This window comes from Miscanthus floridulus, chromosome 10 (genome assembly GCF_019320115.1).
Source record: "Miscanthus floridulus cultivar M001 chromosome 10, ASM1932011v1, whole genome shotgun sequence".
Lineage (NCBI taxonomy): Eukaryota > Viridiplantae > Streptophyta > Magnoliopsida > Poales > Poaceae > Miscanthus > Miscanthus floridulus.
Window position 1 is genome coordinate 46,776,276 of NC_089589.1, and position 24,041 is coordinate 46,800,316.

At 43.0% G+C, this 24,041-nt stretch overlaps 1 protein-coding gene across 3 annotated transcripts; it reads right to left on the reverse strand.

The window, feature by feature from the left end:
• Positions 1-17,443: 17,443 nt before the first annotated feature.
• LOC136490162 (uncharacterized) lies at positions 17,444-23,007 on the reverse strand. 3 transcript variants are annotated; one of them, XM_066486647.1, is made up of 4 exons: positions 22,562-23,007; positions 19,648-20,194; positions 19,505-19,563; positions 17,444-18,340 (listed from the first exon to the last, which is right to left on the reverse strand). In XM_066486647.1, the coding sequence occupies exons 1-4, from the start codon at positions 22,874-22,876 to the stop codon at positions 17,867-17,869; spliced, it is 1,395 nt and encodes a 464-aa protein (XP_066342744.1). In that variant the 5' UTR covers positions 22,877-23,007; the 3' UTR covers positions 17,444-17,866. The 3 variants fall into 3 exon arrangements, with proteins under 3 accessions (XP_066342744.1, XP_066342743.1, XP_066342745.1); XM_066486648.1 differs by having other exon boundaries at positions 17,450-18,129; positions 18,217-18,340; positions 19,505-20,194; XM_066486646.1 differs by having other exon boundaries at positions 17,449-18,340; positions 19,505-20,194.
• Positions 23,008-24,041: the final 1,034 nt, after the last annotated feature.

Sequence of the window (24,041 nt, forward strand, 5' to 3'; positions counted from 1 at the left end):
CAGAGGTGGCCTTTCTTCCTGATTCTACTGGTTCTTGGACCTATTTATAAGGAGAAGATGTAGGGCGTAATAATATGCGTTGAACTCCCTTGGTTTCTGTCTAATCTCGGATGAATCCCTGCTTTTTCTTGTGTTTCCTCAGCTGGTCAATGGGTTGCTAGGTTTTTTCTTATTGTGTCAACCAAACTGTGTTACTAGGAAACCGCCAATATGGACGAAGGATAGATCTTGGTCATACATGTTGTCTGTTGGAGTTTATTTACGGATCTGTTTGTACCTAGAACAACCATTTCCTTTGGCCGTTGCAACTAATTCTCTTATTATAAACAGAGAACGAATAATGAATATAATGACCTTTGTTTCCACTGAACTACCCACACACTGTTTGTACATTAATGTGTATGCTGAGTTACCTACCCAAGTAGAGCGTTACTTTACAACTCTGAGGTTTATTTTTTTCGATAAAGGAATCTTTTATTATGTTTCAAGATTATTACATTGAGTTGATACAATCAACTGAGGTTTGTTTTGACATGACTTCCGTACGGAAGTGTTTATTTAGTTTCTAAAACACAAAAAAAAGAAGAAGTCACAGGCTCCCCAAACCGACCTGTATGTAGCAGGGTGCTCAGTTTAATGGAATCTAATTCTTTCATTTGGTGGATTGATAATTTGATATGCACCAATTTGGAGGAAAACAAAATAGAATAAAATATGCAGTGGTCTTATATATGCAAGTCATCTTCTAAGCAAACAGGTCCACTATTCTCTGCTGTAACTTTCTACAAGTACTAGTCATATGCATGCCAAGTGCTTTGCTAGTGAAGTGAAATATTTTATCTTTGATGTCAATAAATTTAGTGGAGGAGGAAACTACTCGACACCTTCCTCCACCCCATTTTCTCTTTTACCAAGCTAGCCACCAAGAAGTTGCAGGTTATATTTAAACTCGGCTGTGCTCTCTGATCCCCTTCATATTCTACTATTCACGGACCATTAGTTGGGAGGGTACATTACTATTTCTCCCTAAGTTCAAGAGATGAATGACCAGGTTGCTTCCTTGCCTCATATCAACCCTGAATGTAAAAAAAAATGGAGGGTCCATGTCTACATATAACGTGACAAGAAAACGCACATTATGCTAATCAGATTGCGCGATCGCTTGGACCAAAGTATAGTTAAGTTTGTATGGGATTGTCTTTCCCCAGACCATTGTTCTAAAACACTATCATATAAAATATCTGAACCGTTCTATTTCAAAATAATATGTTTATGTACTGTTGGTCAAAGTGTCATACTGAAGACTGTGTATGCAGTCAATACTCGATACTCTAATACTAATATCTACGGTTAATTATAACTCTATGTCTAGGGGTTAAAAATACTTAATTTAAAACCACATTGGCCTGATTGAGAGACTTTTGGCTAGATGGCTATGATCACACCTGACATTTTTGAGCAACCTCAAACTAAGAGCCACAGGTCCTCGTTTCTAATTAAGGCCCTCTGTTTGGTACGGTTTCGAACAGCTCTGGCTCTTTGACATAGTCTATACTCCGGGGAGGAGTTAGAGCCCATGAAGTCAAAAATAGTAGTTTTATTAGCTCCTGCTAATTCATTTTAAGAGGAGAGAGAAAAATGATTCTTCACCACATTGCACTACCGTGCACGGAGGAGCCAGAGTGGCTCGGACCTACCTAGATGAGAGGCATCATGATAATAAATTTAAACGCCACACTGCCACAAGAGGATCCACGCCTAGGTTTGAGTACATATGTTTGGGGGTAAATGCTGCAAGCTAGTAGATATATATAGATCTTCTCAAACCAACATCGACATCCACATATGTGCTGAGGCCATCTTTTCAGGGAGCCAGCGCTGGCTCTCCCTCTCCAGGAGAACAAGACACGGAGACGCAAGTGACAATGTACAAATTAAGAGGATCCACCAGGATCGATCGATCGAGTTGGTGCCTGCTGCAGCTTGGCCACTGCTAGGCAAAACGACAGTTCTTTTGACGGCTTCTGGCTCACCCTCACGTGTCCTCTCGTGGTGTCTGTATGCTTTGACTGCCCAAAAATTGTCCTGGAACGGACAGAGGATAGGCTCGGTGAGAAATTTCGCGCGGCAGACCGGTTCAACCCAAAACCCATGATGTGCACGGCTCTCGATCTCCGGGTGGATCTGTTCCAGCACATGGACAGGAAAAGGACACCGAGTTCATGCCTTTTCTTGAACTTTGGCTCTTTGTCGCACTTGACAGCAGGAAAGGGACACATCAGGGGTCTAACACTGTGGCCTTCAATTACATCTGTTCACTTGAAATAATAAGAGAGGAGGAATAGTGTGCTAGTTAAAATGCATAAGTTCTCTCAATTCCTCGATGTTCTTGTGGCCTTGTTGTGCCCAAACGAGCTTATTATCTGCTTTCAATAGCAGCAGGACCAAAAGAGGTCTCTGGTCTAAAAACTTGGCTGCTGTTTTCATAAAAGCCTTTACATATGTCTTTGGAGTCATCTTAATCTAGGGATCACTTTTCAGTGCGGTGGCGATATGATTCAAATGTATATCAGGATTCAAATTCTGGTGCCCGCAATCTTAGGAATATTTGAGTGTCTCGAATGGTTATTTGCAGACGACGTTGCATTTGAGCCACACTTCAAACTATGTGCATTATTGGAGCCGCACTTCAAATTGTGTGCGTCCATTCCAAAAATAATTAGGACTAAACAGACTGGGTAAATGTATTCGTGAAGCCATTTATAGCTATTATGCTCCAAAAAAGCATTCCAACAACTTGTCTATATTGTTTTTTATTTTTCCCAGCTGAGTATCCCACCATTCTCGCTGGCCATATTTTTCTAGCGAGTCCTGCTTGCTATATGTGTTTTCCAATTTAGCTAGGCTGTTGTAAAACTCTACATTTTAGATGGACTTTATGTTTTACATAATGGCTAAATCTCATAATTTAGCATCCAATTTTACCAAGTCTCTTCGAGTTGCTCTAATTTTTTAACTTGGGTAGAGGCAATAAAAGGAGACTTGAAAGGATGGAATATACCCAAAGACTTAGCCTTAGATAGGAGTGCTTGAAAAATAGCTATTCACGTGCCTGAACCTTAATGGCTTCTGCTGGGTTTCAACTCTAGCCTACCCTAATTTGTTTGGGACTTAAAGACTTTGTTGTTGTTGTCGTCGTCGTCTTCGAGTTGCTCTAAGATTCTTAATCCAACTCAATCTATCTTTCAAATTGTGGATAGGGGAATGTTGATGGTGCTGCCGGCGTCATTCTTACCGTAAGGCTCCACATTTTGGATACAAAGTATTTTGGAATATTAATACCGGATAATAATACGGTTTTGCAAAAACTTTGTTTTTCCTAAAGATGCTAAATATATGGGTGTTTAGACATAACATGCATCGTAGTTTCTAAAACCACGGTTTTGTTAAAAACCATAGGCTTTTTTGGAGTTTCCAAAACTCCACTCTCGATCTCTCTCTTTTTAAACCAGGTTTTGTATGTCTCTAGATAACAAAAAATGGACTTGCTAGCGTCCGGACATCCGTCCGGATGCTACCACGTAGAGGGCGCAAATGAGCGCCTATGCGTCAGGCTCTCACGAGGTAGCGCACCAGCAGTGGGCCTACGCCGCGCTGGACGTCGCCCACGCCATCCCGAACATCATCCGTGCCGCCGACAGCTTCCCACGCACATCCCATGTGCAACACCCGATCTACTTTTGAAACATCAGATCCAATAGTTGCAATATACAAAAGAAGACAAGTGAAATACTTAAAACAAGCGTCTGAAACACTTACGGAAACACCTGAAAAACATTTGAAAACCATAGCAAACAAATGCAGTATCCAGATGAAACACTCGCAAACATATATATGAAACACCTGAAAACACTTGAAACATATGCTTGCAACATGCATGTATATGCAACATCCAGATCTACTTTTGCAACATCCAGATAAAACACTTGCAACATTTGTCTTGGATAGATGAAACATTTAGAACATACACTTGAAATATATGTGCATAGCCATTACAACATTTGCAACATCCCGATCTACTTTTGCAACATCGATATACAACATTTTCAACATACCACGAAAACATCTAAAACACTTGAACCATACTATTGCAACATGCGCTTTCAGTATAGCATCTGCTTGCTGCTTGGACAAATGGAGGCTCGTTGACGCGGAGCTCGATGCTGTTGAGTGGCATGGAGGTCGCCGGTGTGGAGCCGGCGGCGACACAGACCTCAGCAGGAGCAGGGGCAGGCAGATGGAACATGGCCACGACGAGAGGCATGAGTCTGGGCTAGGGCACGTGACGTGGAGGGGCGGCGAGCCGCGTGGCGCGAGCGAGGGCGACGTCTGTCCCGGAGCATAGGCACGCAGCGCACTGAGCGAGCAGGCGAGGCGGGCGGGGGCGAGGCACAAAGTGAGCGGGCGACTTATTATACGAGGTCCGTCCGGACGGACGAACGACCTATAAGCAGCATTTTACCGAATAAAAAAGCATAATTTCGTGGTGCAACATCCGATCTACTTTTGAAACATCCAGATCCAACAATTACAACATACAAAAGAAGACAAGTGAAATACTTAAAACAAGCGTCTGAAACACTTGCGAAAACGCCTGAAACATATTTGAAAACCATAGCAAATATATGCAGTATTCAGATAAAACACTCGCAAACATATGTATGAAACACCTAAAAACACTTAAAATATATGCTTGTAACATGCATGTATATGCAACATCCAGATCTACTTTTGCAACATCCAGATAAAACACTTGCAACATTTGTCTTGAACAGATAAAACATTTGGAACATACACTTGAAACGTATGTGCATAGCCATTACAACATGTGCATCATCCCGATCTACTTTTGCAACATCGATATACAACACTTTCAACATACCTCGAAAACATCTGAAACACTTGAAACATACTATTGCAACATGCGCTTTCAGTATAGCATCTGCTTGCTGCTTGGACAAATGGAGGCTCGTCGACGCGGAGCTCGATGCCGTTGAGTGGCACGGAGGTCACCGATGTGGAGATCGGCGGCAGCACAGACCTCGGCAGGAGTAGGGGCAGGCAGATGGAGCGTGGCCACGATGGGAGGCGCGAGTCTGGGCGAGGGCACGCAGCGTGGAGGGGTGGCGGGCGGCGCGGTCGAGGGCAGGGTCTGTCCCAGAGCATAGGCGCGCAGCGCGCTGAGCGAGCAGGCGAGGCGGACGGGGGCGGCGCGGGCAAGGCACAAAGTGAGCGGGCGACTTATTATACGGGGTCCGTCCATCCGGACGAACGACCTATAAGCATCATTTTACCGAATAAAAAAGCATAATTTCGTGATGTCACATTTTTCTAAAACTGCATCCATCCAAACATGGCCTAGTAAAGAAAAAGCATGAGTTTGAGGTAGTTACAAAACATTTTCTGTCTTTTAAATATTATTACGTTTTTTGGGAGTTGTTATAGGTATTTCCTATACCATATTGGAATGTCACACACTCGGAATTTTAAAATCTGTATACGATTGGAGATGATTTCTTTTTCAAATAACTTATTACAACCAGAAATATGGAATTGTGGTAAAAAAGAAAGAAAGAAAACGTTGCAGTGTGTATCTATCAAGAGTACTGTGCCACGTGTGAGTGTGTGTGATAAGTCCAACACGTTGCTACCACGGTAGTCAAAATTCAAACCATCGAAGTACGTAGCAAGTTCATGCTTTATTCCCAGTTCATGATCTGACGATGGAGAGCCAATAATAGAGCTCAGGTTTTCTACTCCACTTTATCTCTGTCTGTCCTGCTCGATGACTCAAGATCGAGGATGAATTGAAGGTGACTAGATGATGGTTCAGGGATGTTCTTTCTTTACAAAAGGCCCTTCCATTTTCTACATATTAATTCCACATTGAAACGCAGCTGCTGCTCTGATCTCTTCTTGCACCTTCCTGCATGCTTTTTCTAGCTCTTTTGTCAAATTGCGGAGGGTTGAAGATAAACTACAGCCGATCCTTTTCGCGGCGACGAAGTTTCCAAACGAATGTCCTAATGCTGGTGTCATAATCCACCTACACTGCAGATGATAGTATTGTTTCTAACCAAGGGAAAAGCCCCTTGCCAAGGTTCCTTAAGTATCCACAAATAGAAGATGTAAGTTGGTGACAATATTAATGTCATGTATATCCGATCATAGTTAGGCGCTGCCAAGGTCCTAGACTCTAGAGCCTCTCATTAGTAGTTTTGGAGCATAGGCCCCGTTCGCTTCGCTGAAAAAACAAGCCAAAACACTGTTCCGACTGATTTGTTGTAAGAGAAAAACATTGTTCCGGCTGAAAAAAAGAAGCTAAAAAATACGGATTATAAGATAAGCGAACAGGGCCAATAGATGGAGTACATTGCCATAACGAAGATTAAAAAAAGAAGAGTAATTCTAAAGCAAACCATCGTTGTTGTTTTTCAAATGAATCATCGGTACCATTAGTTTTGTAAGCATATGGGCTCCTAGGTTGCTGAGGACTACAACGCCTGTGTCGCGTCTCCCTCTTAGGGAAATCTCTTCATGATGCCTCCTCGATGCTCGAGGCAAATCCATGACTAGAGTGGTGAGTTCAGGGAACTAGCCGCCCCCTCCAGCGCTTTCCCATCAACTTCTCCGGATTATTGTTCAGTAATAAAATCTCTCCAATATTGTGAGAAGCCAACATGCTGCAACACATCCAAGAGAAACAACCAACTTACTAAACAAAAAGCCTTGGCGAAGAAGTAACTTCCAAATTGAAGTCAATAATGATAATTATGGGCGAATCGAGCCTATCTTAGATCGTCACGTTCTGTGGTGGAACCTGCCATATGGGTTCAAATCCTCAACTTGTGTGGGTGCTAATATTTTCTAGATTTGTTATGGGATTTTAACGACATTATTATTTCAGTGGTAGATGATGTGCGCGTCGACAGTAATGCATCTATGGTGCTTTCATCACTCTCAATAACTGCCGTTTTTCGAAGGTGCACATAAGATTAGGTTATAGGTACATCCTTCCAATATAAGATCTTACAACTAGTTTATTACAAGTAAAACTTCCTGAATTTTGGTTGAAACTGGCTGTAAAAACACTGTTCTGGCTAAATTGTTGTGAGAGAAAAATACTGTTCCGGCTGGAAAAACAAGCTAAACAAGCCGAATATGGGGTAAGCCGAACGGGGCCTAAAATTGTCTCTAAACGTGTACAGCGGTTTCATTCGGATCTCTAGTTCTTTATTATATATTTTTTTTGACATCTGGGCCTCTAAACACTTATATGACGGTGTCATTTAAGCGTCGAACTCTTGACTTTGTTTAGGTCCCAAACTTGTATTATTATGGGACAGAGGGAGTAACTCATAACGCATCGCTCCTTCTTGACTTGCAATGATTTCTGCTTGCGAGGCGTCGATCAGATGCTCAATCCTCTCCCTACCAGAGCAGAACCTCGCTGTCTGGCTCCATCAGACGACGACAATAAGCCCCAGCCGTCACCTTGGTTTCAGGGTTGAAAGCATCATCGCAGTTTACTTTAAACAAGCTAATATTAACATATGCTCCAAACAGAGATGATTAGACAGGAAGTTTCTTTTCGTGAAAGGTTCAGGATCTAAAAAGAAGGAACTTAATTTTTAGCCTAAAGCGCTTCGAAGTCTTCACGTTTTCGCCAATGCTCATCAGACTTCAGACATGCGCCCGTTCGCTGGTTGGTTTCTGGGTTGATAAGCCCGGCTGGTGCTGGTTTATTATGAGAGAAAAATACTGTTGACTGGCTGATAAACTCTGACTGAAACCAACAAACGAACAGGCTGATGATATATATACACCACATGTCCACATTTGTTTAAACAAGTGTGTCGTACGTGGCGTCACATTTAAAACGCCTACTAACGCCTTGTATGCTTGATTCAGTTGGGTGGGGACATGTGTCGATGAAAAGTGTTGGCACGTGCCAAGCTCCTTTCTTCGTCCTTTCACACGTGAGACAAGGCCATCACCCTTTTGCATTTTAGCACTTCTTTTTACTATAAACACCCGGCTTGGTCTTCTGCGATCCCTAAAAAGTAACCCCCCTTTACCTCTAATTATCATCATTTTTTTCGAATCACGCGGTACAAACAAACATTTATATACATGCATACATTTCACCCCTATGAATGCAGTCCCTGCGAATCAAGCTACCTGATGTAATCCATGCACTAGGCTATAGTAATTACCGTCCGCGTTCAGTGTTGTGCTCCTCATCTGTTCACCGGATAGCATAGCATTTAATAAAAAGATGTAACTATAAGATTTGTGCAAGTAAAATTAGCGTATAACTTTAATTAAATTTATAATAAATATTAATAATATTTATGTCTTCAGGTTTATTATGAGAATATATTTCATAATTAATTTAATAAATAGTATTTTTAATATAACTTTAGCTAAACTTTTAACCATTTGATTTTTATTAAAAAGTGATAACCGCATACTTTTATTGACGTTGAAGTTCTTTGACACTGCTCTTCGCACGTGCTCGTGGAAATGTCCGCATGTGCGAAAAGTAGGCACGCTTGCGTTATCCTGTACGGGAGCTCTTTTGCAAGGCACGGAATTGTACACGTGGCACAGCGAGCATAAGATAAGTTTAGTTAAGCATCGTCCCTAATCCCTATATTAGCAAATGTATATGATGATTTGGACATCAAACACGTTTTTAGCCAGCTACTATTACGACTTCATCCTCTATTTGTTATATGTAGAGTAGGACAGTAGGAGTTGTGCCAGAGCGCGGCTCCGTCGTCCGGTGGACCTAAGCCGCCAGTACAAGAAGAAGGGGGAAAGGGGATTGATATGGTTTTCCACTTGAGCCTTTTACAATGGTTGGAAATGTTTCCTGACGTTTCCTGATGTCTACCCAAAATACCTATTTTTGTTGATTTTATTCATCCAAGGGCATTATGGTAATTTTGCACATCTCACTTCTAACCCTGCAGCCAACACCCCCCCCTTGACCGACTCCAATCCCGCACGGACCTCGCCGAACTCCCCCACCCCACCCCACGCCAAACTCCCCAATCCCGCATGCACCTCGCCCTAGCTGCCCTCGCACGGCGTCGCGCCGGCGGTCCTGCCCCGCCGCCGCCGCCGTTGCCGCCCCCAGCGCGAGGCCCGTGGTGGTCGCATCCGTTGCTGGCGGCCCTGCCCCGCCGCCGCACCTCTCCCCCAGCGCGAGGGCGGCGGTGGTCGCCTCTGTCGCCGTGTTCCTCGAGTCTGCCGGGTTCCCGCGCACCCTGGCCGCCGGCCTCGAGGTACCCTCTCCCTTGTACGCTTTTGGTGTTGCCGTTTTGGTGCGCTGTCGCTGAGGCGCTGGATTGGGGAATTTCTTGTTTTTTCATTTGTACTGAATCATCACATGTTATTTGCAGTTGTGTAATCCTTAATTTGTCTTGTGATTTGATATCTTGTATGAATTCATCTTCCATCACTAGTTATGCCTAAGTCTTATGGATGCCTTAAATATTCAAACCATCAAGTTGTACCAGTGCTTTCTGTGAATACACATAAATACATGAGCATGGAATGATCTGTGGTTTGCTTAGGTGTTTATATTGTATATAAAAATGTGTTTAGACTCTGTAAATTGACCAAAAATTAGGTTAAATATATGAGTTCAGTGACAAGTCATGTAAATTCCTATTGACAATATATTCAGCCTGTTCGCTGGTTGGTTTCTGAGCTAATAAGTCCGGCTGGTGCTGGTTTATTGTGAGAGGAAAATACTGTACCATGGTTGATAAGCATTGGCTAAAACCAACAAACGAACAAGCTGATTGAAAGAGAAGTTTATGTTCAAATATACATCCTAGAAAATTGTGCCATGTGAAAATTGACACACATTATCACATTAATGCATTTTTTCTTGCATATATCCTTCCATGATAGCATTGTGCGTAGAGGGCTTTATCTATTTTTCTAGGTTTTTAGTGAAGTTTCAAATCCATGTTCCTATTTCAAATGGTGGCAATTATTTTTGCACAATACACGTATGGTATGTTTGGGTGAGCTCCGGTGGATCTGGGTGTCTCTAGCTCCATTTTTTTATGAAGCTTGAGCTGAGCTTGAGCTGTGGGATAGATTGGGAGTATTTGGGTGAGTCACCTGCTTCCTGATTTAGGTTAACTAATGTTAAATGCTTAAACCACTTTATTTCAGCCTGCAAACTCCATAGCCTGAGAATTCTGGACCTGGCCATCTCCCAGATAGGGCTTCACTTGAAAATGATGCATTGTATTGTTGATATTATTCTTTCTGGACATGCTTTATTTCATTTCAAAAGAATGGTTGACCTTTTATCTTAGTGTACTATCTTTGAGTTGTGCTTTGTTATTCTATTGTTTATCTACTTGCTAACATTTGTAGTCCTGAATATTTTTTGACATTGCCGTACGGATGCTTGCTGCTGCTAGTTATAATTTTTTTTTGCCAGTACTTTGTTTGCTATATTTAGGCACTTCACCATCAGCGCTACTAGTTAGAGCAACTGAATGACTAGTATGTGAAAATGTTGCTGATTGATGAGGATATGGCATATCACAGCAGTATATCTCCCACAAACAGATCCCGAAGCTATAAACTGGGGAAAAATCAAAGCTGTTGTTACATAGCTGACAAACAAACAGACTACTGAAGAAACATGAATCTTGATAGGTCGATTCTACCCCATTTTCTCTAATGCTAGAACTATCACCCAGCTTTTCGAAAATGAAGAAACATGTCAGCAGAGTACTGAAAAAAACATGAATCTTGATAAGTCAATTTGAACATGTAAAAATTGAGATTTTCTTCATCTTTATCGTGACTAGAGAAATAGTAATCATGGATGTATAATAGCATAACATATGGGAAGCTGCTAGATTGACTTACTTAAACTACGGTTCAAGCATTCGATTTGGATCAGATATCTGATTTTGTGCACAGCAATTACTTAGACAGAAAAGCATGGCAGACTGTTCTGCCCCTACAATGAGAATCATTGCATTGTTCCCCTTTGATGTGGATATATTGCAAGGAGCGGTGAAGGAAACAAGCATCATAAAACTTGACAAGATTGGAATGTCCAGATAACGCCTTCAAAATTTTCACCTCTGCGCACATCCTCAATAGATATTGCTGTCGTCATCTGCAAGAGAAAACCAAAGGATTGAGGTGACTTTTGCAAACTAAAATATGAAATCTAGGCCAAGCTAGAGATATTTTTTCCCCTGATGTAATGAGCTAGGAAAGTGAATTTAGCGCTAACTGATGGGTTGTCTAAGAGAAACCTTAATCTCTACAATGTACTTGTAACCCTGCGAGGCAATGCCAATGCCAATACCATCGCAAAAAACCTGATCACCGTGCAAGGCAGCCAAGAAACAAATGATGAACCTATGATTGCAACATCTATGCTAGTGGCACTGCAGAGATACTGAATTCTTGTTGCGAAACTAACAACCAAAACATGATCTACTAAATGAGAGTTAAAAAGATCACAACAGGATGGCAATTATGTACCCCCCACATAGTTGGTTCATGATCCACTGGAGGAACCGAGCCGATTGAAACAGGTAAGATCGTGCGTTCAGTAAAAGAGGAGTGTGAGATCACGAGTAGCAAGACCTTGGCTTTGGAGATGACCTTGACCGCCAGGACCTGACCTCTCATGTCTCCCTTGCGGGCGCGCACGAGGCAGGGTTGGCCGAAATGGCCGCGGCCCACCTCCTTGCCCAGCTCGTACTTGGCGGCGAAGTGGTGGTCGTAGCCGAAGCTCTTGTCAAGGTCCCGCTCCACTTGCCCGGCGCCGCGGGAGCCTCCGGCCCCGTGCTCCGGGGTCGGGACCTCGACGGGAGGCCTAGGCACCTGCGACGCGGAGGCTGAGCCGGCGCGCGAGGGACTCCTTGATGTGCTTGGCCGGGGACGGCGGCGGGAATGGGCGGCGGAAGAACCGATGCGGCGTGGACGCCGAGGTCGCCGGCGACGGCGCGATGCCGGGGAGCTCGAAAGGGCTCCCGGCCCAGGGGCTGCCGGCCGCCGATGACCGCGCCGGCGTCGCCCCGACCCTACCCCCTCGCGGCGTCCCCGCAGGAGACAGCCGCGCTCTCCGCGTCCCTCCTCTCCCTCCTCCCCCACCCCCTCCCAACGCCGCATCCTCCGACCCGACCCTGAACCCCGCCGAGACCGTGATGACAACGGCGGCGGACGACGGCAGCACATATACGGAGAATAGAGACGGCGGTGAATGAACTCAAACAAGACGAAAATATTCATCTTTTTTTTTAAAGCAAATATTCATTTAACTATAGTAAATTCCAACTATACTATCCCAAACATTATTTTTACAATTATAGATTTACCGTTTTACCTTTGATTAAAAAAATAACCACAAAAAAGGAATTGTCACTCTTTTATTTGAAGTCCTAATCCTCTTAACTTTGGAGGCGTTACGGTTTCTCATTGACGCCTCTCAACGCCTCCCGACGCCTCCTCATTGACGCCTCTCAACGCCTTCCCTCTTATGGGTCCACCAATCATAGATACATCCGACGCTTTCTGATGCCTCCCCAACCATAGTAAAAAAGTTATTTCAACTTTATTTGAGGGTTCGAGGGATTGAAAGAGAGAGAGAGAGAGAATTGAAAAGAGATCTAGTGGAGCTCTTTTTTTTGCATCTAATCTCTAATGCTACCAATTTATGTTCATTCTTCATCTAGTACATGTCAATCAATATGGATTCATCAAGGGCAGGACCATCCAAGACTGCCTGGCTTGGGCTTTCCAGTTCCTACATATATGTCACCATTCTAAAAAGGAAATAGTCATCTTGAAACTAGACTTCAAAAAGGCTTTTGATAAGATAGAACATCAAGTTATCTTAGATGTCATGAAATTTAAAGGCTTTCCTGAAAAAATGGGTCAGATGGGTGGAGGTCATACTCAAACCAGGAACTTCTTCTGTCCTCCTGAATGGCATACCTGGAAAACCTTTTGCCTGCAAGAGAGGAGTTAGACAAGTTGATCCACTCTCTCCCCTTTTATTTGTTTTGGCAGTTGATCTTCTTCAGACAATTGTCAATAAAGTCTAGCAAGCTGGTGTTCTGTACCATCCACTAGCAGATGATTTTGAGGAATTCTTTCCCATAGTCCAGTATGCAGATGACACTCTACTGATTATGCCAGCAGATGCTAGGCAACTATTTACTCTGAAATGCTTGCTCAGGACTTTCTCTGATTCCACTGGGCTACATGTGAACTTTCAAAAAAGCTTGCTGGTTCCCATTAATGTCTCTGCAGGAAAATCATCCCTCTTGGCACAAACCTTCGGATGTGAGGTTGGGTCCATGCCCTTCACCTACTTGGGCCTACCCCTTGGCACAACAAGACCCACTATGCAAGAATTTAGTCCCCTCTTAACCAAAATGGAAAGGAGACTCTCAGGGGTGAGTCAATTTCTCTCTTATCAAGGAAGACTCACAATGGTGAACTCAGTTTTCTCCACCTTGCCCACGTACTATATGTGCACTATTGTAATTCCTCCTATAGTGATCTAACAGATAGATAGATTCAGAAAACATTGTTTATAGAGCAAATAGGATATAGTAGAAGAGGTACATGCCTTGCTGCTTGGGAACCATCTTGCAGGCCCAAAGATGAAGGGGGCCTTGTGATTATTGATATGAAAAATCAGAACACAGCACTACTTATGAAATTTCTTGACAAATTTTATAATCATGCTGACATTCCTTGGGTCAAGCTAACCTGGTCCAAACTTTATCAGAATACCAACATTCCTCCTCATGAAAGAAGCCCCACTAGATCCATCTGGTGGAGAGACATAATCAAGCTATTTGAAAAGTTCAAGGCTTTTGCTATCTGCCACCCAAATCCTGGAAATTCAGTTGCTTTCTGGAAGGACAATTGGTCTGGTCAAATCCTGGAAAATAAATATCCTCATCTCTTTTCTTATGCCCTGAAAGAAAACTACTCGCTTCAGTTTTACTGCAACAATCAGACCAACCGATGTTTCTTCCTACCCCTGTCAGTACAAGCTTCACAGCAATACAGTGAGCTTCAGCAACTCATCATAGATAGAATATGGGATCAAAATTCTCAAGATGTTTGGGCTTACACCTGGGGACCCTCATTCTCCTCAAAAAAGGCATACTCTCAACTCCAGGGATCCTGTGAAGCATCTCCATTGTTCAATTGGTTTTGGAAATCAGGTAACATTGGCAAACACAAATTTTTTGCCTGGCTCCTGATCTGGGATAGACTCAGCACTAGGAATCTCCTGAGAAGAAAAAACATGTATCTGGAATACTACAGCTGTGTTCTATGCCACAATGGTCCTAAAGAAACTTGTTTCCATCTCTTTTTTGAATGTCCTTTTAGCTCTGATTGCTGGAACTCTATTAATATTCACTGGAATTTCAACCTTCAGCCACTGGACATGATCATTCAAGCAAGAATAGACTTCAACAGTCACATCTTTAGAGAAATTTTTATAACTGTGTGTTGGGTCCTTTGGAAAGCGAGAAATGGAATTATTTTTGATAATCAAACTGCAACTCTGCTGGAATGGAGGGCATCTCTCAAGGAGGAACTTGGTCAGATTTGTATCAAGGCCAAGAAGAGTATTTTTGATCCTCTGTTTGTATGGAAGGAGAACCACTTGTAATTTACTCTCTTTTTTGTTTTGGGCTTTGACAGCCTTGTAACTTTGCCCTGTACAGCTTTTCTTTCATTTAATGAAAATACAAAAAAATAGGTAGGGATCTTCCCTGCCGTTTCCTCAAAAAAAAATTATGTTCATTTCAACCTTGTTCACTAGCATTCTTTTGCTTAAAAACTTATTTGTTTCTCATAAATTAGGAAAAAAACATTTCAACCTTGTCATTCACTAGCATTCTTTTGCTCAAGAACGTCTTGAAAAATATTATCTCATTGTACATCAGAGACTACCTACTATAGATAATTAGATGCTTCTGTATCTCACTGTGGTCCAAATATTTATCAGCATATATGGCTAATAAAGGAACAAAAAATCCATTCATGCTTTAACATGATGACCAGTATGTGCGCCTTATGATTCAGGTGTGTTGACCTCCATGCACATCTTATATGTATTTCAGAATTGTTAACCGTTTTCTTTATAATTTGTAATTGGCAGAGCTAGATCATAAGAGCAAGGCTAATAATACAGCTGACCGATGGCTATAAGGGTTCTTTGCAGCCTTCTCTCAGTCCACCCATATGGTAGTTAGTTCTTCACTATTAATACATGACCCACTTGTATCTCTCACAAAGTTTCTCGATTCTTGTGCTAAGCCGGTTGTAAGCTTATTGCCCGCTTCCCCTCTCTCTCCTCTCCTCTCTCCACTCCAGTATTTAGCCAGCTTATAGCCTCTTATTATACTTGCTCTAAATATGCTTTTGGAGACAGACGAAAGCTTTACTTAAATGATACATGCTCCGTCTTTATAGTATATGGTACATGCCTATCGTTTCAGTACATGATACATGCTTCTGTGATGAAGCCACTAGCCAGTACTCTCTCCGGTTCTCTAAAACAAGTCGTTTTTGACATCGACATAGTCTTTAAGAAACGATTTTGATTGTAACTTTTTGCTATAAAATATTTATAAAATATAGTCAATATATACTTTTATGAAACTATATTTCGAGATGAATCTACTTACATCACTTTTATATTTTCAAACTCAACCCAAAAGTAGTTATTTGTAGTCAAAGTTTAAAATGTTTGACTTAAGACAACCTTAAAACGACTTGCTTTAGAGAACCGGAGGGAGTATATGACATTAAACATTTTAGGACCATCTCATATGAATACATACACACTCTCTCCGTTCCAAGTCGCTTTGACTTTTTTGGTACATTTATTTTGCTATATATCTAGGTACAATGTATGTCTAAATGCATAGCAAAATGGATGTATAAAAAAAAGTCAAAACGACTTATAATTTGGAACGAAGTACCATTCATTTCCTTAACTAGCTGTACAAACATCAGAAGTTATTGCTTTTTATCAGGTTATACTCAACTATGACTTTTGAGCTCTTTTTGCAATGTTGAAGATTATTTCTAAAATTTTCAATGCTCTTTTTAGTGCAAAACTGATGCAGAGGTGTCTCAACATGGAGCTGAGGAGCACCCGAGGAACGAAACGTGGAGCTGGTGGAGATGCGAAGGCGGACAGGAAAACTGATTTTATTTGAATTAATTTATAACTTAAATACTCTGCTAACCATCCTTGAGAATATAATGCGTGGACAATTGGACAAGGCTGTGATCTATGTTTTGCATATTGGAATCACGATCCAATTATTTTCTTTGATTATGCGAGTTCCATTGTGTTGCATTATGAGAATAATCATGAATGGTTAATATGATTTTTTTATCACAAATAATTGTGTCACCGTTGATGCATGAATATCGTCCATCGCAATGCACAGGCAATCACGATATAGACACGTGCGTATCCCACGTGCACGTCCACTAGTTACAGTAATTAAAAAGGATTGGTTTTGTTCATTATTGTGGTGGAGGGAAGCTGAAAACGGAGGATCAGCCCAGCGACGGCGATGGTGGTACGCTGAGCGTATACAATCAGTCCAGCGCATCACATCTCATCTCGATCGTCCACGGAAACGCATCCGGCTGGGATTTTTTGTTGCACCGGGGCGCACAGAAACTAAAGGGGCCCAAGTCATCTAGTCTTTCCACGACAGCTATGTTCAACTAGAATGGCAATGACGTACTCGTACATGTACGTATATATATGTGGGCGCCCAACTCCAACTCCAACTCCAACTCCAACAGGCGTTGCGTGAAGAATTCAGAGTCAAAGCGAAGAAGTTTCCGGCCATCCTTCATCGCCGGCCCAGCTCCATCCAGCTCTGACCGTCAGCTCCATTGGCTGAACCAGACTGACCTCGGCGGCGACGACGACGACGACCATCCGAGTCGGTCGGGTACGGTCAAGTCGGAGCCAACAGGGAGGAAGAGTCCCTGACCGCGCACATGCCCGTCGTCTGACCGTCCCTCACTCAACGACCCACTGGCACTGAGTGACCGGATCTGAAACCGGAGGAATTCAGAAGCGGCCAAAGTTCAGTCGCAAGGATTTGACAAGGGCTTTGGGCAATTTCTGTGAAAATCGCTGCAATCCGTCCGTCAGAAATTCAGAGTTGCAATGCCACAAGGACAGGTTTACGACAGATGGGAAAACCTTTTGCTTGCCCAAGAGCTGAGCTGCAAACCCACATGCTCCAGAAAACACTCCATTCAGTAGTTCCCAACACAACACCAACCGTGCAGAACCAGCGTTCTGGCACGCTAACACCAGTTGCTAGTGAAGCAAGAGGGGTCAAGGACACAAGCGAAGAACAACAAGCAGGGATTTAAGGATGCACCTTACATTACAATTAATTGGTCCTTAGTTCATCCCATTCTTGAAGGGTACCATTCAGAGACGTGCTTACTGTTACTGCATATTTGTGTGCACAATAGATATTACGACCTAACATTAAGTTAATTAACTAAACTAAGCAGATAATGGGCCCAATTACAGACCCTTTTCACAGCTGTCCCACCCTACCCCTCAACATATATTATTGTCTCTCTATATTATTATATATACTTAGCTACCATGCCAAAGCCGATTAAGGTTACTAAGCAGGAACATTAGCACTGCTCCTGAGCCCTGATTGCTTATGAGGCACATAGCCCAAAGCAGCATGAGATGAGATCATCAGTTCACATGCTTCTAAGACCCTCTCGGCTGGGGACAATTAGCCTGCCTGTGACCGACCATGCCGCAACGGAAACAGGTATTTTGGGAAGATCGTTTAGGGCAGGCACTGATCCAGTGCCCTTCCTCACCGCATCCGTAGCAGGGGCGCCCGGTCATGGGGCTGCGGCTACCAAAAGGCGTCATGGGCGATGTCGCTGGTGTTTTCGCCATGGCAGTCGGCTGGCGAGGCGTGCCTGGTGAATTCTGGTGGACTACAGCACGGGGTGTTGCCTGACCTGTGAGCACGATTTCATTGTTGATGACGTCAAATGGGATTGGCCACTCATCGTCATTAGGTTGAGCAGGATTGGCTGATTCATTACCATTGTTGTCTCCGACTCCAACTGCAGTGTTCCCATGGGCTTCCATTGTATTGTAGTCCCCAACCTGTGGTGGTCCTTTAACAACATCTGTTACTGGCACCTTGAAACTGCATGCACCTTGTCCCTGCAGAATAAACAGTAATGCAGCTGGTCAATTGCATGTAGCAGGAAACATAAAGTTAAAAGTAGCTTAGAGACTCCAAAATATTGGATTGTGATCCCAACATCAAGTTACTAATCCAGAATATGGAAAAGCTAAAAAGTCAAGACAGTATCTCAGAATCAGATCGAAGGAACTGAACCAAGTTTCAGTTGGTGGGAGGTGTGGATGTACACTCCTACCATCCAGGTTCAAGTCCTGTTTGGCTCAAATGTGTGTGCTTATTTCTTCTTGTTTCCAACGCCATCTTTTTCCTCCTAGGTTGGCCAAATCTCAGATGCAAGTTGCGGTTTTGAAATGGTTTAACAATTCTTCACTTTCATAAACAATAATTTGAGGGAATGTGCACACAATAGTAAACAAATCAAAGGGGCAAAAATAGATGATTTTAAGAAAAACTACCTGCCAATTACATCTCAGAGTTATTTCAGATATAGATATCCATAATTTAGTAATTTATTTTCTTGATGCTGTCATCTATGTCATAACACATTGGACAAAAACTGGACTAAACTTGTAGGACGCTTAAGAAGTTTTTTCAACAGTATCTAACTTGACTATTATAACAGTGCAAAAGTCTTAGGATTCAGTATTGATAAATAAGAAATAAAGTATAATATTGTAGCATTCCTATTGGCAGAAAACATAAACTTTTCCTTAAAACAAAAATGGATAACAAACTATTGTAATTTTGTTCGTGGTGGAAAAAACAAAAATGGATAGGATTTCTGGCAAACATTCCTAGCGCTCAAATCTGAGTGGGTGGGTGGGGAGATAGGTTAAACAGGCTCTCCACAACTTTAGCTGCTAACTTGCACGTTATGCTACATTGTGCAACTGTAGGATTGCTGGAGCAACTTCACTGAAATATATATTGCTAGGCTGCTAGCAACTTATCTATCTTCAAATTCTCACAGGAAGAGAATCATTCATGCTTGTCTTATTATTTATTTGACTTCTCTTGGGACAAATAAACAAAAGAAAAAACAGTATGATAGTATGATCTCAGGAGCTAAAATATCTAGTTAAATAAAAGAACAGCATACCTGATCATAGTTACATAATTTAACCACTAAAACATTTCAAGAGGAACAAAAAAAAAAGAACAATTACCACAAAAAGCATTACCTTGGGTATAGGACAAACATAGCAGTCTTCGTTGCCCACTCTCAATCTTTTGCACTTCCCTGCTGTACATTGGCAGATTAGCTGTCCATCATTAGATCTATGCCATCGGGGACTAGCTTTAACTGCTGCTGTAGTGCCTGCACCTTGTGGACTAACATGAACTGGAGTCATAGCGCCTGCACCTTGTGGACTAACATGAACTGGAGTCGTAGTGCCAACACCTTTCGAACTGTAATTAAATGGAGTTGTAGCAACGGCAGCCTGAGGACTGACATTAACTGGAGTCGTAGCGCCTGCACCTTGTGGACTAACATGAATTGGAGTCATAGCGCCAACACCTTTCGAAGTGTACTTAAATGGAGTTGTAGCAACAGCAGCCTGGGGACTGACATTAACTGGAGTCGTAGCGCCTGCACCTTGTGGACTAACATGAACTGGAGTCGTAGCGCCAACACCTTTTGTGTCATTAAATGGAGTTCTAGCAACAGCAGCCTGGGGACTGACATTAACTGGAGTTGTAGCACCAGCACCATGGGGATTAACATTATTAATTCGTGTTCTAGCATCATCCACGGGAGTCCTTGGAATGCTGAACACACAAGGATTGCTTGGTTTAGGATCACTCCTAACAGCAGGCGGTGATTGTGGATTCTGATCAACTTCCTCACACATGGCAACATGTTTGCACTTCTGAAAAGCCATGTTCAACAAGTAAATACGTTGTCAATTATATGTTTGTGAGTCAAAAATACTTTGCAAGTTAATTGAAGTTCATTGCATAATGAAGAATAAAACACTCAATTTGTAGATGACTAAAGAAGTAAATACAATGGGATTCAAAGAAACATGCCTGAACAATTGATGAAACTTGAACAAACTTGTATACACAAAGACAAAACCTGCTGCTTCAGGAAAGGTCGAAAGGATATAATGCAAAAAAGAAAAAAAGTGAATGCACCTAGAAACGTCACCAAAAAAACCATTGTCTAGGAAAAATATGGGTTCTGATTGCATTTTCCCTAAGTTATGTGTGGGAGCATATTGAAGGGCAGGCCTGGTGCAGTGGTGAGAGCTGTCTCACTGAGTCACCAGGTCACGGGTTCGAAGCAGCCTCTCCGCAGATTTTGAGGGGGGAAGGCTTGCCTCAGTTTTTCCCTTCCCCAGACCCCACTCATGTGGGAGCCTCCGGCACTGGGTCTGCCCTTTTTTATGTGTGGGAGCATATTGTAGAAAATGTGAGGATAATGGTTATGAGTTATGACACTAAACCTTAAGTCATAAATATATGTATTTTGAAAACCTAATGTGATGACTTACGGATGCCACTGAAGCAGTACAAACTCCAAATTAAGGTTTTCAGGGATTGATTTGTAGTGTATACTGGGCACATAGAAAACTTGCAACAAGTTCTAGGGTCTACAAAGACAAATTCGGCTCATTTCCCCTGCGTGTTCAATAAAAACATATTTAGCTGATTAGTACTGCTTTATGTGCATTACATGACTACCCCAAGCATCTATCACATATGGTTGGGTGGTGGTTTGTTAGATGACCTAATATTTAGTGAACGGTGCCACATGTTTTGCTAATTATGGGCTATTAAGCTTCCATGAGAGGTTCTTACAAAAATAGACAGGACAGCACTAGAGACCACATTTCATCTAACAATATACCATATTGTTGGTTCTTACGCATACTAGAAACCTAGAATGTCTCCAACATATAAAAACGATACTCCTTTTACTTCATATTTTAGGAGTAAAAATTTGATGTCATGTTATAGAACTGCAAGAGACACTGTCCAAAATGCTTATATCTCACTGGGACTGGGTACATACTAAACTACTAATACAGTGTCTCACGAGACAGAAATGTGCTCAAATCAGTACAGTACGATAGATAGTTCCGGAGACAAATAGATAGTTCGGGAGACAAACGATTCTGATGAGTTAGCAAAAGACAAAAATTCAGTAGGGCCATGCATCTTGTGATGTTTTTAATAAGTGTGCTGCTGATAAAAAATCTCTTCTCTGAGCAAAGATTCCATGTGGTCACAAGCAATAGTAACAGATTCCAAATCTTCTGGGATGAAGTCATAAGAGGGTACAGGCATTGACACAGGAGACACACAAGGTGTTCTGTTCAATGAGTATAGTAGTTTAAAGTTAGCCAAGGTTGGATAATTACATGATGCAGTTTTAGTGTTTCACCAACTTGACTGCTATACAATAGACATGACAGACACTATGATTTTTCAGCCAGAAGCATGAATAGAGTGATTCTCATACCCACTTGCAAACTTGTAATAATAACAGAAGACACAACAAGAACTTCCTCCATGTTAAAGTGACAGACTATTGCTCAAAAAGTGCCAGACAGCTAGCTGGCCAAACGCACAGATCCTTTGCTAAACTTAGTAATAACTATGGTCACAAAAATGGTTGCCATAATCTGCACAAGGAAAATCACTTTATCCAAGTTGTACATCAAAATTACTACAGTACATAAAACGGGACAGTGATGGTCTGATGGATGGGTAAAAATTCTCCAGCAGGCTGAAAATCACATCTGAAGTTCTGCTTGCAGGCAACTGGAAAACATGACCCTCAATTTCACCCAAATTGGCCGAAAGCGACAGGTTACTACCAAATTGGGGCCAGGCAAACTGCAATTTCCCCTGGAACACTACATTCCATACAAGTCACCAACCAGAACCGCTGTTTACTCAGAAAAATGAAGCAGCTTGGGCATCATCAAGCCAAGCATACCCCTGCAAGAACTCTTGAAGCCAAAACATGGTCCCTGCAATCCAGCATTCAACTCCCCCAGACTGTAACATCTTCAAATCCATCTCTTCTATCCTAACACATTTCACTAACACGATTCAAGAACCGAAATTTCCCCCCATCTAAACAATAAAACCCCCGCATACCGCATTTTCCATCCCAAAGCACTCAAAGAAACCGTCTTCAGCACCCACCCACACCCCACCACCAAAAAAGGAGGAAAAAAAGCTAGAAGCGGAGAAAAAAGTTGGAGGTGAGTGGGGAGGCTGACCGGTTGCGATGAGCAGACGTACATCCACCGGCCGCGCTTGTTGTCCCGCTGCACCGCGCAATCGCCGCGCCCGCAGACGCACGGCGGGGCACGTCGCTTGGCCTCGTTATAGCCCTGATCAATGTCATCCACTTCGCGGATGATGAAGTCGTCGTAGTCGTCCAGGTCGCCACCGGCGTCGGCGTCCGCGAAGTCCCGCTGCCGCCTCACCGGAGCGCCGCGGAGGGCCGCCGCCGGCTTCGGATGAGGGGGAGGGGTTGGAGGGCAGCAGGAGCCGACGCCCTCCGGGTAGGTGTCGGCGGTGGTGCTGCTCATTGCCGCTCGCCGTTAGCTTGTAAGCCAAGCGAACAGGGCGGGAATATGCGCAACAACAGCGCTAGCACTAAAATACTTTCCCAGGCATTGGGTTTTCTAGTCACACACACACAAAAAAAAAAGGTATTGGGTTTCCAGGGGTTTTTTTCCCCACAACTCCTATGCATCAGTCGCCTGACTTTTGTAGTCCGTTCAGGCGAGTCCCTACTTACTGCTGTGTCAGCCTCAAACTCAAGTGCATTGATTTGTTAATTGTTTTGTGTCATAACATATTATTTTTTCCTTGTTTTACAATAGAAATAATTGCTAATTGCCTTTGTGCCAATATAAATTAAATTTTGTTCGATTTGTGATTTTGTCTAACACGTTTTTTTTAAATCCAAAAATTACAGATTATGCATACAGAAATTGTAACGAACTGAAACTACAATTTCAACAGAAAATATGTACAATAACCGTTGCCTGAAAGGAAGCTAAAATTCAGGCTAAATTTTAGCAAGTCCCTTCTTTCTGTTTTTATCACCAACGTCCATTCTGTGTACTTCGAGAAAAAGTAACACGTTGAGTTGCAGGAAATAAACAATCATTTTTTGAACATGACGTAAATATTGCGGAAATGGACGGACCCGACTGCCCCACTCGCTCGCCCCAGCCGCCCACCACGCCCCGCTCGGAGACGCGCCTCCTGACGCGGCTGCGCTCCGTCCGCCGGCGAGATGCCCGCGCCAAACCTCGGCGCTGCCGCGAGCTCCACGCGTCGCCGCCGACCTCGGTGCCACCACGAGTCCCCGCCCAGAGTCACACCTCCTGCCGCGGCTATGCTCCATCCGCTGGCAAGATGCCCGCGCCGGACCTTCGCGCCACCGCGAGCTCAATGCCCCGGCGCCGACCTCCGACTGCCGCGAGCTCCATGCGACGTCACCAGCTCTATGCGCCGTTGCTGACCTCCGCGCTGCCGCGAGCTCCATGCACCGCCATCGACCTCCACGCCGGCGTCGAGCTCCTCAACGACGAGCCTCCATTCATCCAGGCAGCAAGGTGACAGCATTGCACTGAAAGCGCATGTTGCAAGTGTTTTATATTGATGTTGCAAAAGTAGATCGAGATGTTGCACATGTTGCAATGGCTATACACGTATGTTTCAAGTGTATATTCTAAATGTTTC

Excerpts from the sequence above, each read along its gene's own strand:
- LOC136490162 (XM_066486646.1), bottom strand. The coding sequence starts at position 22,876 with ATGAGCAGCACCACCGCCGACACCTACCCGGAGGGCGTCGGCTCCTGC. Across the intron at positions 20,195-22,561 it reads ACGTCTGCTCATCGCAACCG|AAGTGCAAACATGTTGCCAT; the intron begins GTCAGCCTCCCC and ends ATGGCTTTTCAG. Across the intron at positions 18,341-19,504 it reads ATGTTTGTCCTATACCCAAG|GGACAAGGTGCATGCAGTTT; the intron begins GTAATGCTTTTT and ends TTTATTCTGCAG.